Below are 18,131 nucleotides of genomic sequence, written 5' to 3'. Positions count from 1 at the left end.
ACTGAAGGACGTGGGAGAATTGTGTCACGTGGTCTGCGGATGGGATGGATGGAGCAGCTGGGTGGCCATGTCCATGAAGAGGATGATGAGTATATTACAGTGAGAGAGAGAGAGAGAGAGAGAGAGAGAGAGCGAGAAGAGCGAAATTCAGGAAGAGGGAGGGAGAGATAGGAGGGGGGCACCAGAGTCCTTAAATATACATGACAAACCGTGACGTAGGCCTGTCTTATACTGTTTCTGCCACTTTCTAAAAATAGAAGACAGGAAATGCCCGATTATGAATGATTAATGTGTTATGCACGGGATCAAACAAAGCTTACAACCATAGAAACTCCTTAATAAGCTAAATATTAGACGGATATTCCATTAATATCAAAACCAAAATTAAAATACAGGGGAAAAACCACATGCAAATGCATTATGTAGAGGCTCACCACATACCTCATGTCGCTCATGTATAGCCGAGTTTTAAGGAACGGAGCCTGGTTTTGTGTGTGCAGCAACATTACACAGCTGAGGTGCATACTTTTGACTTCCCCACTAGATGGCAGTATTATCACCCGTTTCAGTGCTTCCTATTCTGAGAAGGACTACAAATAGCCTAGCAGACTTCAGACTCAGAAATACATGGGATAATGTGCGTGGATTTACATCTTTGTCTAAAAAAATCAACACTTTCGTTTTCAGAATTCGCATCTTTAAGAAATAAAAGACTGCAATCACTCAACACATTTTAGAATAACACATTTTGATTGTGCAGCTTTAAAAATGGGCTATCATATAAAACTTTTATCCCATGTATCATAAAGACCGACCTATTAATAGGACTACGATGCATAAAGTATAGCAATATGTCAGTGTTAGGATAGGGAATAGGAAATATTAATTCAGTAAAAGGTCACCAAAACCGAAGATAACACATTGAAGTCCCATAAGGAAAATAGGTTATTATTATTATTATTATCATTCTTATTATGATTATTATTATTATTATTATTATTATTATTATTATTATTATTATTATTAGTATTATTATTATTATTATTATTTACTGCATTTATCAAATGCTCTTGAAAATAACGTGAAGCCCTAATACAGTTGAGTTCGATGACAACAGCCTGTCGGGTTTACAAGGTGAGAGGAGTCCTGCCACATCTTAAACACTTAAACACTCTCTCTGCTCTCCATTAGCCACACCATAGCATTTGGAGAAAAGAAAAAGACTTTGCACAAGAGAGCAAAACAACATGGGCTCCGAGGACCACCAGTAAAATAATGATTAGCCTACTTTATTTTCATCTTGCCTGCACTGCAAGGAAAAACGATAACGTACAAGAACACCACTCCAGTACATTTTAAGATCTCAGATAACACAGTCATTTATGTTCTGATGAATTTGTTGGCTAAACAAATTTTTGGAAAATCTACAAAAAAACTTGCCAGAGAATATAGGCTATTCTTTATAAAAATTTAAATCTGCATTATTTCTGTCGACATACGGGTTGTCATGGCAGGTATTATATGTCGATGGTTTTAATTGTTTTAACTGAAACGCCAAATAAATAGTAAAATTCCCAACGAACATGACATATGGTGCTCTACAGAACGTTTCTGTGTTTGGCTAAACGTATTTTCCTTTAGGACGTTTTAAATAACCCTTTTAGGGTGTCATACTATAATTGATAACCAAATTCGATGATATAATGTAAAAACTTTCATTAGGGTCTCATACTATAATTGATAACCAAATTCGATGATATAATGTAAAAACATTTGCATGGGTATCCCTAACATACACCCAAATCATTTCATAATTATTTGGTCAATTTAATCAACACTCATAATAATCGCTTACTGAACAAAACGGTAGGAAGACCACACACAACAGAAGCAGCTGAGCCCAAGTGTTCCCCTTTTTATTTTATATAAGTGTTTGTATGAGTCCACCTTCAATTGATTAACCTATAAAGTTAAGTGGATTATTTGGCTTGTTCGAAGAACTGGTTTATTTAGGCCACCATGTAGATTGTGTTTCCTCACTGAACATGTTTCACACGAATAAGAAGATTTTCGTTACATCAAAGAATTTTATTCAAAATAGACTGTTGGAATACATTCTTGCCTGAACCTAAATTTACAAGGTTAAAACTACTTAGTTTATTTTCCCTTTCCCCCATGTAATTCATTAAACTATTCTGCTGGTGTTCAGCTACATGTATGCAGAGCGTCTTGGTGCTGTTGCCCAACAGCAATTAAAAACTTTTATTTCAGCAGCTCCTCCATTACAGTCGATTATGAAGCTGCTGCGAAATTCTCAACAAACAACATAAAATACTTTTTAATTAATAATATCTTATTGAATAGTCTATAGAAATGCTCCAAATTAAACACACCATAATCGAGAAGACGCACATGTAATGCCCTTCTGAAATAATATACAATTATACTGATGTTTCGTTTGTTTTTACTTTTCTTAGAAAAACATCCCCCCAAAAATGACACGCCGGATGTCTCATAGCACAGTCTAATATATAAGAGCTAACTGAAGAACTCGTAGCCAATATAAATAGGCTATATAAAAATTAAATAGCTTGGCTTATATTGAAACCACATGTTAACTATGATTTCTAGCTGGGCCAAAATGACAACATGAAGCAGCATTCGCTTGGTTTTCTGTTGATCTGAACCTGCTTATTATAGGACAGATAAAGAAGAAAAGACACTGCTGGATAACAGACATATTAGATACTATATATGCCGTTTATTATTTGTGTCTTTGTTTCAAAATGTATCTGGCACTGAGGGGTGGCCCGGAGCTGCTTTTTCAAGTTTAGTTGAAGATTTAACAGCACCATTTTTAGCCTGCTGGATTAGTTTAATGCGTATAATGAGAACCTCTGTGCGTAAAACCTGAAAAGTTAACACCTTTGATAATTGTGCGGTTTAATGTGTTCGTGAGTAGGTGCTGTAGGCCGGGATAAAAAGATTAAACCGGTCTTCTACATTTTCTTCTCATGTAGTTTGCTGCCCATCTGTGAGACAGCAGTGACCTTAAACGACCACTCAGAGCCACACCGACTGCCTGATGAGACTTTGGAGAAATCACAATAGACTGCACTTTGTTCGGTGTCTTGCTCACCAGAGGCCCGAGAACATCTGGAGAGAAAAGTCACATAAAGCGTTTATAGGTGAGTTGCATGCATGTGTAGGAACATAAATGCCGAATTGGTTCTGAATGTTTTTGAAAACGGGCAAAGCTGTTCACGTTGCCATCTCCAAATGTCATTGTTTTTAAAAATGTGCAATCAATGAGTTGTTTCTCAAAACAATCGAAGCCTCTACAGTACTCAGGAACATCACATATCCTGCTGACAAGCTTTTCTTGCTTTGAAGCAGGCCTTCTTTTGTTCTCTTGGACTGTGGAGGATTCTTGTAGGCGAAACAACATCCATTTTTCTGTTAGGACATTTAATTTACAATGTGGCTGGACACTGAAAATTGCGATAGTTTTTGAAAATGGGAAACAATGGGTTTTAGTCAGTGATCCCTTTCCATGTGTATGATTTGAGTTTATGCCATCATAATGCATGCATAGTCGGTAAATCTGAGTTAACCCCGTAACTACATCCCCGGTTAGGCCTTTGCGCAGCCTTTAATTACACAATATGTAGTTATTTTTTTTAGTATTGTATACATTTTACTCTTAATCATGTTTTCTTCATCTGAGTAATTATCTTTAAATGACAGATTGTTATCTTTACAACATGAATTGTCGGTGCGTCAGCCAACATGGCTCACTCATTTTTGTCAAGATATGTCTTTTCATCATCATAGTGACCTGACAACATGTAGGCCTACATATGAGCAGCTACTTGTTGAAAGTAAGCACTTTTTCGGTGTCACCTTATTGCTGGATTCAACTTTGGTTTTCTGCAAAATTCTGTTTTGATTGTTGTTGTATTTCACACATGAGTTAAGAAAAATATCAATGTTTATTGAATTAGAAAACTCAATATTCAGACGACAATGCGTCCCCACTTCTTCATCTTAAACTGCTGTTAGCCATATGAGCTGAGAAAATGACTTTTGAGCAGTTTGTACTCATACCTCAGAGAACCTTAGAGGGGCGGTGCTGCCTCCTCTCCTCCTACCAGCTTCTGGCTCTCACAACCGGGAAGGCTGGCTCGGGGCGTGCGCTCTTCTGAGCAGCTCCCAAAAATGCTCAGAGGGGCGGGGGGCAAGAGGGGGTGAGACAGCTAGACAGGAAGACAGACCCAGATCGATGAGACCGAGGTAAAGAACCACAATCGAACTTCGCGGCAGAAGAGTTTGCTTAGTTGTTTTTTCCTTCTTCTTCTTCTTCTCACCTTTACGCCTCATTACGCGCACTGATCTGCCTGCTCTCCAAACCAAGAAGATGCCCAAATCCCCACCGTGCGTATTGCCATGGTCCTCCCTGTGGCTGGCATCTTTGGCTACTTTGGTGGTGCAGTCGGTGCTCTCTTCCTCCTACTCTTCTTCTTCCTCCTCTTACCAGAGACCTGCAGCCAGTGGGAAGCGACCGGGCTTCATGGAGAGGACGCTGGTTCTCCTGGATGTCAACACCCGCAGTCCGATCAAAGTCCTCAACGACAATTTCCTTTCTTTGCAGCTGGATCCCTCGATCATCAAGGACGGCTGGCTGGACTTTCTGAGGTACCAAAGACTTTTACTCCTCACCAACAACATCGATCTGTATAGGCGTCCACCTCCAAAATGTTTGATGGTTCTTTTTCGTTACGCACGCAGCCACGTTGTCTGAATTGTCATGGAGTGAGCCAGCACGTTTCTTCCTCACTCAGCGCGCTGAGTGGTCCAATGCTCCACATTACACAATGATTTTCATCGAGACTGGTAAAGTCCAAATCAGATAATTTAATGAGGCAACTTTGAGAGTGAACGATAATTTCAAAGGCTATCCATTTCGGGCTTATTGTTGCTGTTAGTGTGTCTACTGACATTAGACACAATTGTGTGACCCTTACCCGTCACGTCTACAATACAAAATATCCATGTAACAAGTTTTTAATCATTTCATATCTTAAAACGACAAAAAAATAAAATCTAATTTCACTTCCATGTTGTTGCTTCCATGTTGTTTCAATACTTTTCAAATATGCAGAGCGACTTGCATTCAGTTGTCTTTTTTTTACCTCATTTCTCAGAACAGCCAAAATGTCAGAGATGCACATTATGTGCCTGTAACCTGCAACACTGTTTTGACCATGGATTATGAATTGTGACATTTTAAAACTCAAAACTCGGCAAAACACTTTTCATGGATGTTTATAATTGACTTTTTAGTTCACAACATAGGCAAGACTAATGGCTTGTCATGCCCGGATTGGAATTGTTGGTATCAGACATTTTATTCAGTCACATTGTTTTGTTCAGCTTCTAAATCACATTGTATAATCGTCAGGTATTTAAAATTTAATCTACAGAACTTGATCTATATGGCAAACTATTACATCATTTTGTACAGTGCATTTCATGAACTGGAGACCATTTACTGACCAAAAATGTGGAGAGCATGCGTTACTGTGTGCCCAAATCTTCCCCTCATAATAAAAGAAGGTCGATGCTAAGCCGTTTTAATATTCTACAATAAATGCATGGTAACATTTTAAATGTTCACTTCCACCACATTCACAATTTGTGTCTCTCACATAACGTCCTTTACAACTTTGTTCTGGTTAGTTGTTTATTGGTCAGTCTTTTCATAATTAATATATTATTACCATCATCAGCTTCAATTTGAGTAATGGGTGATTAGGCTGTAAACAGCGAGCTGTGTGTACAGTTAGTCTGCAGGCCTGTCGGCAGTCACTTTATGAATCCTCTGTCATTTTATTGCGTGGAGCTTTAGCCGTATGCCACGTAGGCTGTAATGAAAAATGCAGTCAATTACAGAATAAAACGTCCTTCATGTAGGCTACTTTTATTCGTTTTTCAAAACATCAAACCTTAATGCGCACATTTACTTGATTAATAGGCTACCACCTACAGCTAAACCTTTATTTTTAAGTGATTTTTCAGATTGTAGATAAAGCTGGATAATAGTATTATTTTATTAATATCACATTTGTTATCAGTGATAATTAATTATATGTTTTCATTTACACCAAAAAGTAAGTAAAGGGCACTTCGTTTTTAGTAGTTTGTAACAGCTGAAAATATTAATTTCATATCTCTAGGTCTTCTTAAACAATGAAGCGCAAACCCGTTCATCCTCCAAACATCATGTGTGTTGTTTCATCCCTGCGTTCCTCAGGTTGTACTACTGAACCTGCTTCCTGATGCCCTTTTCACCGGGTGGCAGATGACGTTGAAGTCGCTGCCTGTGTCTCGGGCCCGCTGAGGGGCAGGACAGAAGTTTTGTGCAAGGCCTACGATGCTTTAATAGCTACAGCAACGTGACATGACTTCATTTGTAGCTTTAGACTCACATTTGAACATATTTGAACTATAGGTCTGAAGTAAAACTGAACAGAATTAATATTGCAACAGTTAAGAAAGAAGACCGACTCGCTTTATCATTTGTCCGAGCTGTTTCTGCTCCCCCGAAATATGACCGTGACTATGCACTGCAGAGACAGACGCAGATAACATTTTAATAGCGCACTGTAGCAAGCCACTTAATATTTCTCACGTGAGTGTCATTCTGTCCTGTGTGTCCGCAGCTCCAAACGGCTCGTGACCCTGGCGCGCGGCCTATCGCCAGCCTTTCTGCGTTTTGGCGGAAAGCGGACCGACTTCCTGCACTTCAACAACCAGAAGAACCTTGCAAAGTTCAGGGGTCCAGGACCAGACTACTATCTGAAGAACTACGAAGACGGTGATTAGACCTGACATTTCCCCTCTTCTCCTTGCCTTAATGTGTAACCTAGTCTATTTCGATGTCTTTTACGGGAGGTGTTGCGTCTGTTCCTCGCCCGTCCGTGTTTTGTGTATCAGACGCACTGAGTAGGCCTACACCCCCACACCAGCGAAGAGGTTACGTTGTTTATATATTTTACACAGCGTCAATTTCCTTGTAAAATACAGTAGGTAAGTTGCCAGTTTATCAGGGGCACCTAGCTAAAATTAACCGTCCTACAATGAATCCTATTTTCATGAAGGTTAAAATGTTCAGGAGTTGATAAAACTGTTTTAGGGAGATGCTTCAAATATTTAGCCTCACTAAATGAGGTGTCCACTGTATTAGAAACACCTCAGTATAAAACACTAGTTTCCATAATGACTATGAAGTTGAATAACAGCTTCAGACAAAACATGGAAAGTATAACCTTCAGGAAGCTATGGCTTATTGTAGGGCTCTTGTGATAGGCAGCATTAGCTTTAGTTAAGGTGCTAATTAAATGCCAACTGAGTGTAGGCCATGGGCTATACTGGAGGACACTAGGATGTTTTATTATATAGCTTGGTATATCAGGTGTGTTTCTTTTCAACTGCATATATTTAATCTGTTACAAACATGACACAAATGTGTGTTGAAATGAAACCTTTTAGGTTTCAACAGGTGGTGCAGGCTTTACTTTCAAATCAAAATGTAAAACAAACTGAAAAAACAAAAGTGTTTTTTTTAATTAAGTTTTGTGATTCTTAATACTTATTGCTGAAAATAGCATAACATAAGTATTATATTGTTCAAATATATTCCCTGACCAGAAATATTAAAATAGCATTAATTTCCTCCATCTGCGGCTTGCAGATATAGTGCGCAGTGACATTGCATTGGACAAACAGAAGGGCTGCAAAGTGGCCAGCCATCCTGACATAATGCTGGAACTGCAGAGGGAGAAGGCTGCCACCACACAGCTTGTCCTGTTGAAAGAGCAGCTGTCTAACATCTACAGCAATATTACAATAACAGGTAGGAGATCACACACACAAATATAGGTTCTGTCTTTTTTGATGCGTGCTCATACCATAAGAAACATGTCCTTGTTCATATAGCATAGTCTGGACTTTGCAGGTCATACACAATCATCCACATGCATATGTGCACAAACAAATGTGCAGGCACACAAGGTTCAAAGCATGCCAATGGAAACCATCAGTTTTCAGAATGACAAATGTAATTTGTAAAGGAGGACTGTGGGGATGGATAGAGGGGTGCAGCAGCAGAGACTAGTAAACAAAGCACTGACATTTTCACTCTTTACAGTTAACTCAACCTGACCGCAGAGGGATCTCTGGAGTCCTCATTTTGGGTGGGCTGCATTTCTTATCTCTTACTGTGATTGACTCGGATGGAAATGAGGAACTGCCGGAGAAGAGAGAAAATAAGGGTTTTCGGGATTTCTCTGTTAGAATTGCGGCCGTTTTTGGAATTGTCCATAAACCTGCGCTTGCCAGGGAGTTGCCTAAAGAGACAGTGTTAGAAATGATCAGTTAACACTCTTTGTGTGGTTTTACAGGGGTGAAAAGTCCAAAGTTAGTTGGTTGATAGAGAAAATACTTTAAGGCTATAAGACTAAACCAAAGACATAAGAAAATAAAGGAAGTAATTGAAACATAACAGTGTAACTTAAACCTCTATTTTAAACAAACATTTCTTATGCTATTAAAAGTTTACTTCTCTGTGGCCTACTCGGACAGAAACACTCATACTTCCTATCCATCCTCTTTAGCATTTTGAAGAGACAGTGGGTGGGCAGCGTTTTTATTCCAGAACAGAGAACCACCCAGAAAGTTAGTCCTGAAAGCCAAAGAGATCTTGGAAAAATCATTGTGTACTTGGGAATTGACCAACAACCCAGTCAAAGAGAATACATTATTTTTTTGCTATGTGAAAAGTCATACTTACAAAGGATTTAAAGCAACATTATGTAACATTTGGTGTTATTTGGCATTTCTACTAAGTGTAATTCACTGCTAAATTAACATAGCTGTGCAAATGCATTTGTTATGATTACATTACTTATGATCAAAAACTAGCAAGTGGACACATTTGCTAACACAGCCAAACATCAAGCAAGTGGCACAACAAAAGCCATAGCAATATTTCTTACTAGTCCAACAGAAATAATGCCAGCTTGTCGTCTGTCTTGCAGACTTTTTTTTTACAAAGCTCTCTCTCTGTCCAGGAGCCTCTTGCTTGATAACTCCCTTTTTCTCTTCTGTGCTTCCTCTGTCATCGTCCTCTTTGGTCTCTTTGCCTCTGCCATTAGCTAACGTTATGTCCATAGAGGCTGCTGAGCCCTGTTATGTTGCCCACTTGCCTGGGGTCCCACTCCCCAGCAGCTGTTATTTTATGGTTGATAAGTTACACAATGTTGCTCGGTCACTCTGTTGCTAGCTATAAATCTCAAGTTAATGTTAGCAAACTTACTAGATAACATATTTGGACATCGGTAACATTACTGTAAGTGCTCTTGTGTCAGCTGCTGATTAGCTTTGTTGGCTAGCTTGCCACCCTGTCCCTTGCTCGGTCACTTGGCCTTTGCAGCCTCTGCCATGATATCCAAACTGACAATCAGAGGTGCTCTGATCAGGATTTTTTGGCCCGATCACCGATTGCTGAAAGCAGTATTGGCCGATACCGATCACTAATCACCGATCACTGGGTGTATTTGAAGCAATTTATTTATCATGTGGCATTATACAGTATACTTTATATTTATTTAATTAGTCCTAAAACAATGTATTAAGTATTAACAGATGACAAAGTATCATGAAATGACCACTGTTTATTTTATTGGCAGGAAACATGGGCAACAAATTCCACCCCCTCTGTTTTAGAGACTCAAACCATAGAAACCTTTGCCTGGTTACTTCTAACATGTTATAGCTTAACAAATATAGCTTTCCTGTGGAATAAACTACAAAAACAGAATAAACAGCATCTTTATAAATTTACTTTACAACTATAAAAACTGCAATAAAAAAGGCTGTAGCCAAAATATTTAGGAGGTTAAGGAGCACAGGCATCACCAGTCAATGATAAACTCTGAAGTAGCAGCTTTTTGTTCTGGAGAGCTCAGACAGGTTCTGTGGGCTTTAGGGGGTAGAGAGAGGCAGAGTGGGATACAGAGAGGAGTCATAACTGTCATCAGTGAGATTTGAAAATCTCATTAAATAAATAAAAGTACAATGTTATTAAATGTTGTATGTTATAAGTACAATTTCATATTATACTGTTAGTATATTTTTAATATTACTTAATATTTTCATTATAATTTCATATAGCCTAGTTTACCACTAGTATAGGCCTAATATTATTTCAGTGGGTTGTTTTCATTTATTAAATCTTTGTGCAAGAAGCACAGTCTACATCTTTTACATAGGCATACTGCCACAGACTTTACCAGAAGAGAGAGTTGCAAACACTTTAAATACGGCCAGCAGGTTTTTATATGATTTTATAAAGGTTAAAAATACGGGAGATTTACAGGGAAACATTAAATGGGCATATACCAGGAGAGAACGGAAAATACAGGAGAATCCCGAGGAAATGGGAGGGTTGACATGAGAGGAAACAGGAGTGGGGTACTGTGAGGCTACAGCCACACTGCTACGGTTTTTTAAACAGTTTTACAACGAATACGACCTCGGCCGATTACGTTCGGAGACCGATCGATAGGAGCACCCTTTCTGACAATGTCCATCTAGCTTCTTCCAAAGACAGATTTTTCACAGTGCAATAGTAGGCGGTCCAGGCCCGGAGGGGCATTGACAGAGACACAGTTCATACTATTACAAGTCAGTGTACCAACATTTTTTTGAAGATGTTTTTTTAAGATAAAAATACTACATATTGTGCTTTAAATAGTTAAAAGTTTAAATAAGATAATTTGCACACCATGTTCCCTGTAAATCCAGAGCAATATGAAGTATTTGGCCTTGCATTTTGAAAAGACATCGATAGATTACCTAAAACAGAGAAGCCAAATCTACCTCAATTGAACCCCGTTGAATCTGTCACTGATATGTTTGGTCATTATACATGGAGAACCAGTGGCCTCTCAGGAGTGGGACTGCAATGTGTTTTCCATGTTTCAGAAGGTTTCGCTTCTCTGGAACAAAGTGACCCTCTGTGTGTTGCTGTGTGAGTTATAGAGGCGAAAAACATGTATCAGCAGTGTATTTTCAAATAGTCTCGAGTGCAACAGTCAAAACATGGCCGTGTTGCATTTATCAAAGTAGGCAAATACATAGAAGAAGTATTTGGACCTCGTGTGAGGGCTCAGTTCACAAGTTCAGTTCAGGAGTCATGAAGTACAGCACTCTATCATTAATTTTGTAGTGTTGTAACTGTGCTAAAAGGCACTTGTAGATTTTAAATTTGTGGCCACACGAACATATGGTTGTCCCATGTAGACCCAGCATTTTAAAATATCTACATTATACTTTTGCAGTTTTCCTCAACCAAATATATTTTGATCAACATTCTTATAGTGATTATGTGATGATATTTTTGGGTTGTTGTCAGATGGTGTTCGCATAAACAATATTTCTGAGAAACAGCACAGGCAAACTCATTATTAATGTGGATATGATGGCCAGGAAGGTAGAGGCATGAATTATATATTTCATTTAGCAGTTGCAGTCATATAAGTACATAGAATTGTATCAGATGACTATCACACCAGCTTCAAGACCTCCGAAAAGACAGAATTAAAAACTAGAATATCTAGTCTTATAATAATGAAATAATAATTTCTTGTTGTTTTGCCCTAGCTCGACATCATCATACCATTATTATTGGAATTGATGTTGGTTAAAACAACTGTAAACTAATAAAACCATGGTAGTGACAACTGGCCTCTCTGTGTCACACATGTGGTATAGTGCTAATGTTCCTCAAAATTATGACCACATTTCCCATAAACCCTGCTGCTTCCTGTCACAAAAGGGATGTTACCACTACCGCTTGCTCACTTTGCTCAGCTGCAGCATGGAGGTCTACAGAGGCTGCCAGTCTTCTTGTGATAGTCAAGAAAAAATAAACATGGTAATGATGTACTGATAATAAAGTATGCACAGTTACTTATCTATTCTACTATTGCGCAGACTGTAAATATTGAAATGAAATATAAGTTGAAAATATTGATGCAGTAAAACTTATGATGATAATGAATCAATGCTGAATGTTGCTTTCCCACATACTAGACATTTTTACATCATTTAACTGATTGATTAGGGCCCTATAGAGACTTTTGTCTTTTAAAAAAGCTCCTTGTGTGATGTTTGCTATTAAGAGGTAGATGAGAGAAAGAGAGCGGCACCATGCTGTTTTTTAACAGGTGCCGTAGTTTTCGATTCGGCTGGGGGGGCAAGCAGAACTTTTATTTACCCAAGGCCAATTTACTGTTCTCACAGAAACTCTCAGTCTTCTAAGCACAGACACAAGCTACAGGTCTGCCACCTGCGAGATGTTGTTTCAAAAGTCTGAAGGACATTTTTCAGAGATTGTTTGTGAAGGTGGAAGCTGCTGTTTTTCTTTTTTATGGTAAAAAAGTTGTCTCAAGTGGAATTTAACATGCATTGACTGTTTTAGTTTGGAAATAACTCGCCAGAATAAGCTCTGATGATGCTGGAAAAGTGTCAACATGTTTGTTACTGCCTTATTATTACACTCCCAGCATGTTGTGTGAACTAGAATCTGTGAAAAGCCCTCTCATCCCTGTGGTGGAGAGTAACAGGGGTACATAGGTACTAGGGATATGTTTAAATATCGTCTGGTAACAATCAGCCAAGATTCACTGTGTGTGCGTGTGCGTGAAGGCAGGTGGTGTTTAAAGGACCTTTAACAGTCTTGCTCCATCCTTTTCCACTCACCACTGTCTGACCTTTGACCTAGGCTTGTTAGACCTATCAATAATGGGGCCACTCTGAGCCAACACTCACATTCAGCAGGGGAATTAAGTTGAGAAATTCCCCCAAGCTCAGACAAGGTCATAGTCAGCGTCTTCTCATGTCTCTCTGCAGGAGTATATCCCTCTATCAGCAATCAGTTCCTTCTTCTCCACAACTTAACACCTCTCCCTCATTTTCTCTATCGTGTTTACTGTTAGTTTAGCTGTGTATATTGTGACTTCATGTGAAAGTCCTATGTTTATTTGACACCTCAGAGAATGAGGCAGTCAATCCGTTCAACTTGTGACCTCAAAGGCCTCGTCCGTGTGTTTAAGGCTCAAAGGATAAACACAACTCAATTTAGGAATTCCTATACCGGCCAATGAATATTTGCGAACACGGACAAGAAGAAAATCTTCCCAAAACAGAGAAACTGGAGAAGCAAGAGTCAAACATAGGATGTTTTCAGTTACAAGGTCTGCAGCTGCTCGTGAGACACTGAATAGGAAACTGGTTTTGCTGTTTGAAGTATCAAGGATTTGTCTTAAAATGTTTTCTTAGATTTTTCAAGAGCATGCATAGGTTAACCCATTGGAACAAAGATCTGTTTCTGTCTGTTCATGTGTCTAGCTGTAAATGACTACACTACAGAAAAAGAGGCATCATTGTGCTTACACAATGTTATATGGTAGATAAATGCCAAAATACATACATCGTATTTAACATTTGGAGTTCCTTCACAGTAAATAAACAGAAAATAACTTTCAAGAATATTCAGTTGTATTAGTACAAGCAGCCTCATAAATAAGGCCCTCTAGCTGCAAAGCTTTATTTGTGATTTTTATTTTTGGGTTGATTCACAGTTTGGACACTGAGGTAATGTTGCTGCAGGGCCAGTTATTTTAGCCATCTGGATGAGATGGTGGGGCTAAGTAGGACATCTCCTTAGGAAGGCAGTAACCTAGATGGGAGATGAGCAGGATTTTAACATAAGACTGAGCCAGGTTCATGGAAAGAAAAACTAAAACTAAAGGATAAAAGGAGCATTCAAACATAGTCCTGATATTTATAGCTTTTTGTACAAAGATGATGGCACAATTGTAAACCTTGCTGAGGTCTACAGATGCTTAGTGGAGAATGAACACAGGGTAAGATGGTCCAATGAAGATCAATGCAAAACGTAAGACATTTTCAGACTTCCATTCATGACTTATCATTTTACAAATCTGAATGGATTGTCCTACACACCAAAGGAATTATGCATGTGAGAGTAAATGTAGCAATGCTTGCAATCAATGGATACTCCTGCAGACCCCAGAGCACAGGAAGCCACCCTGGCTATGTGTTGCAAGGGGACTTAAATTTTAATAGACTGTAACAAAGGGGCACAGGAGGTTGGTTGACACAACACACCATGATCCATGAAGTTATACTTTCATTGGTACATTAGGGGCAATTAAAGATCATTATTTTAATGTTAGATGAGTCAAAAGTTGGCTTCTTGATCAGGTAAATGGCATGCAGCCTGACGTCATGATTTGATCTCCTCTTTCTCTCTCGCTTAGGCTGATCTCACGTGTGTAGTATCAAGTGACACAAATGTTTACAGTGTCTAATCAGTTGTTAGGTTCAAGTAGACATTGCTGAGAGTACATCAGACACTAATACCTGAACCCCTCTCTTTGAACTGACACAGAAGTGCAGCAATCACAGCCAGAAGCCTCTCATTGAGAGCCGCAGGGCTCTATTGAAAGGAAACCTGAGAAGAACGACAGTAAAGAAAAAAAGTGTGAAGCAATGCTAATGTAACCCTGCTTTCACAACAATTATAGCTGCACAAGTGCAGAGTGGAGTGCATTGCCCTGATTTTCCACCAGGTTTTGTAGCTAAAGTTGAACTAAATTTAATTTTGAACCAAATGTGCTGACCTCCACGATGCTCATTCTGGCACTGGGTCTGAGGTGGTACCTTCATGTTGGACAAATCTGCAGCTCACAGTGGATGTTTAGCACGTCGGACCTTAATGCAGGAGACTGGAGCATCTCGTCACAGACCTGCAAATAAAGGTTCAGTTGGTAACTTTTATAAAAATGACTGGTGGTTTGCTGAAACTATCACTACACACTGACAGTAGTACATGAGATAGTTAATCTGTGAAAATAATCTGATTCCTCTGACTCAACCTCTTGCTCCTAATGGCATTTGCAAGAATCCAATGCAACCGAATCAGAACAACCAATCAGTGCCAGGAGGAGTCTCTAACGCCATGTCAATCACTGCTCGTGCACACGCTGCACAGCCCCACTCCTTGCACATGCTCTCACTCAGTCAAGCTCAGTATCTTCAGCATGCGGCTTGAGGACGAGCTTTGCAAACACAGTGGCTAAGACACAACCGCTAGCAATGAAAGAACTGCCCATTCCTCCTTTGCCAACAACAGCGTATAGTACAAAACGTGTGCGAACACGGCTTGGCTCCACACGGAGCTTCGAGCTCAGTATGTTTGATGCCATGGTGCTTGTATCGACGAGTTGCAAAGAGGCATGATGATGGGGAATAATTGGTGGTGTGTGTGGTGTCAACCCGCTGCTAGACGGCTGCAGCTGCCTTTGTAGCTTGGGGCGCTCTGCCCGGGGACCACTGAGCACTGGATGGCCGTCTTTGAGAAGACAAGTTGTAGCGATAGGGACAGGGGTCCTTGCGAGGCCCCTGCTGTTGAGAGCAAGCCCCAGGAGAGATGAGGCTTTGAAGGGCAACCAGCTCCTTCCTGTGGAAATGGTGGGAGGGGCTTGACGGAATGATACAAGCAGCAGTGAGAGACAGGCAAGGTTTTGCATTGCCCTAACCCTACTGCAGCTTTAACTTTCCCTTTTTATCAACTATTAACACAATCTTACCAACGTTAACTGGTTTGGTTGGCGTTTTTTTTACAATACCAGTACCAAACCAGTACCCTTAAAGTGATACCTATACCAGTAGAGTACTTCATTCAATACCTTGCATAAAATGCCACCTGCTAAAGCCATAGTAGTTGATTGGTACCCTATTATTATTTTTATTGTTGTTATTGACAAGCAAGATTAGCCTATAAAATTGTATCAGATCGCTCCTCATCCTAATTAGGTCATCCTCACAGGTAGTATTATATGGGGAAAGACTCCGCGATTTAAAAAAATTATTTGAATGAGAGAGTGAAATAGTTTAGTGACCAAAAAAGTGGTAGGAAACTAACTACTAAGGTAATTTTTTGATACTTGTGTTGAAAGTAAACAACGGGAAATTATTTTGTTAACTTTCGATCAATAAACTGAATTGTAGAAGATGACAGTCACGAGTATAAAACGAGTAAGGAGTCTGTTTAAATAAGTCACTTAACTACATTAAAGACTCACGAACAGGAAAAAAGAGGCTGCACGTCCAGCCGATTAAACCAATTACCTGAAGCAGCCGCAGCTACAGCCGGAGGCTTCGTGAGTAAAATCAGCTGATCACTGCTGCGGCACAAAATCCTTTAATTGATGTGATAGAACGCAGTGATCGATCAGTGACAAGTGATGTGAATAGCAAAAAAAAATGTACAGAGAAGTGTTAAATGACACCAGAAGATGAAACCAACTGAAAGCCAAGCTTGTGGTGATAAACTTGGAACAGTGAAGAACATGCCTGAGACCACAGCCAAAGATGAGTAGCTGTTAAAATCACGCATGGACTGAGCGCATGCAGGCCTTTTTTATACATTTTATGGTGCAGGCACATAAGGGAAAAAAAGGTGTGCATTTTAATATTTACAGTTGCTTTACAGTTTTGCACATCAGAATTTCAATGTGCAAAACCTTCACTATAATACAATGATGGAGAAGACTGAAGCGAATTCCAAGTCCCTGACAAAAAGGATAATGAGTCATTACAGGACATACAGGAAGACAGAAGGTTAAAAATCTGGAAAGACAAACTTTAGGAGCAGGCACAGAATGGGGAATTTACTGAACATCTGTGAATGGCTTGAAAATGTTTTCATCAAAACAAACCGGCACAGCTGTCTATAGTCAGAGGGCCTCTAGTTATAACTTTCTGTTTTTACTCATTTAAAAATCAAAACATATTTTCTTGCAACAGTGGGAAACATGCTCCATCCTTCCTATTAGTTCTGCTATACGACTCCTCCCTGCTTTTTATCCACTCTTTCCTTAATCTTTAAACCCTTTTCTGTGAGGGCGAAGGAGATTCATTTCTCCAACGTCTGCCTTATCTCTTTGTTTAAAATTCCCTCAGCGAATATGCACACACACTCACACACAAAGGCGTGAATTGTGATGGATTCAGTTTTTGGTATTGCAGCTGCCTCAGTACCAGGTCCACCTCCAGCTCACTGATGAATGCAGATTTATGAGAGTTTCTCCTGCCAAGTTTCACACTGTAACACCACTGGACAGCCAGTTGCCGTGATGGTGGGAGAATGAATATAATCTGCTTTCATTTGTTGATATCCATGATGATATTATTGGAAATGAGCAGTCATTGTGGATCTTGGAAAGAGCAGAGGTAAAAGAAAAAACATTAACAGTTGTGTGTATGTTTTTACACATTACTGATTGGCCGACTATTTGCTTTACTGTACTATTAAATGAAATAACCTGGAACCATGCTGTGCTGTAATGCCAACAATTTTGGGGAGTTGAAAGTCACAGTTTTTATACAAATGCATTAAGCTTTGGAACATCAAATACATACATTGAACTTGAACAGTGGTTCCAAACAATGAACTACTCAACAGAGATTTCAATTATCTGACAAGGTGAAGTAAAATGAATATCCTTCAGTTTTATGAATGGATATGCATTTATTTTTGTTACTGTCTAATAAATCAAATCAAATCAAATCAAAATATAATTTATTTATAAACTAAACAAATCTATTTTAACTAAACAATTTTATATGGATTAAGTACGGACTGATAAATAAAATAAAGCCACTGGTTTTTCACTTGAGATGAGGAGAATGTAGATTCTCCATTTTTTTAATCACATTCTTGACCAGTTTCAACTCATCATTAATAATTGACAAAAAGAGAAAGGGAACATGTGACAGTAAGATGCTAAGATATATAAGTCTGTGGTCACATACTGTATAACAGGTGGTCACATATCTTAGCAAACTGAACTAAGACTAGCCTTTAAAGGTATCTATGAAAAATCAAAGTTATAATCTGAATAACTTTTAGATAAGCCACGCATTGTTGCAAATTGGCTTCCTGCTCAGTTTGGTTTTAGGGTTTCATGGCAAATTGT

General features: G+C 39.1%; 1 protein-coding gene across 5 annotated transcripts in view; it reads left to right on the top strand.

The window, feature by feature from the left end:
* Positions 1-4,416: 4,416 nt before the first annotated feature.
* The window catches only part of hpse2 (heparanase 2), a 57,159-nt gene continuing 43,444 nt past the window's right edge, over positions 4,417-18,131 (top strand). For all 5 annotated transcript variants that reach the window (XM_046071352.1, XM_046071357.1, XM_046071356.1 and 2 more), the window contains exons 1-3: positions 4,417-4,695; positions 6,723-6,877; positions 7,754-7,915. In XM_046071352.1, coding sequence (XP_045927308.1) covers positions 4,418-4,695; positions 6,723-6,877; positions 7,754-7,915 — 595 coding nt within the window. In that variant the 5' untranslated portion in view covers position 4,417. The remainder of the gene's footprint in view (positions 4,696-6,722; positions 6,878-7,753; positions 7,916-18,131) is intronic.

This window comes from Micropterus dolomieu, linkage group LG15 (assembly GCF_021292245.1).
Source record: "Micropterus dolomieu isolate WLL.071019.BEF.003 ecotype Adirondacks linkage group LG15, ASM2129224v1, whole genome shotgun sequence".
In the NCBI taxonomy this organism is placed as follows: Eukaryota; Metazoa; Chordata; class Actinopteri; order Centrarchiformes; family Centrarchidae; genus Micropterus; species Micropterus dolomieu.
Note: the sequence above shows the minus strand (reverse complement) of the source record. Positions and strands in the feature narration are given on the sequence as shown.